Here is a 238-nt window from a genome sequence, read left to right as displayed (position 1 = left end):
TGGGCCCCGCTCGTGTGCCGCGAGTGTGGCGCCAGCTTTAAGCAACAAAGGGGGCTCAATACCCATCTCCTCAAGAAGTGCCCAGTCCTCCTGAAGAAGAGCAAGATCCTCAAACCAGCTGGTCAGGAGCCACCTGGGTTGTGTCAACCTGCTGACCAGCCTGGTGATAATGGTACAGAAACGGCGGAGAGCAAGAGGGGAGGCTCGGAGGGGTCCGGGCATGCCGAGGGCCCTTGGG

General features: G+C 60.9%; 1 protein-coding gene across 1 annotated transcript in view; it reads left to right on the top strand.

Annotated features, from left to right (window-relative positions):
- ZNF142 (zinc finger protein 142) overlaps positions 1-238 on the top strand; it is a gene marked incomplete at its 5' end in the record, with an annotated part of 9,371 nt that overhangs the window by 5,051 nt on the left and 4,082 nt on the right. The window contains one exon of the mRNA XM_009577529.1: positions 2-217. Coding sequence (XP_009575824.1) covers positions 2-217 — 216 coding nt within the window. The remainder of the gene's footprint in view (position 1; positions 218-238) is intronic.

Source organism: Fulmarus glacialis, unplaced genomic scaffold (assembly GCF_000690835.1).
Source record: "Fulmarus glacialis isolate BGI_N327 unplaced genomic scaffold, ASM69083v1 scaffold19265, whole genome shotgun sequence".
NCBI lineage: Eukaryota > Metazoa > Chordata > Aves > Procellariiformes > Procellariidae > Fulmarus > Fulmarus glacialis.
Note: the sequence above shows the minus strand (reverse complement) of the source record. Positions and strands in the feature narration are given on the sequence as shown.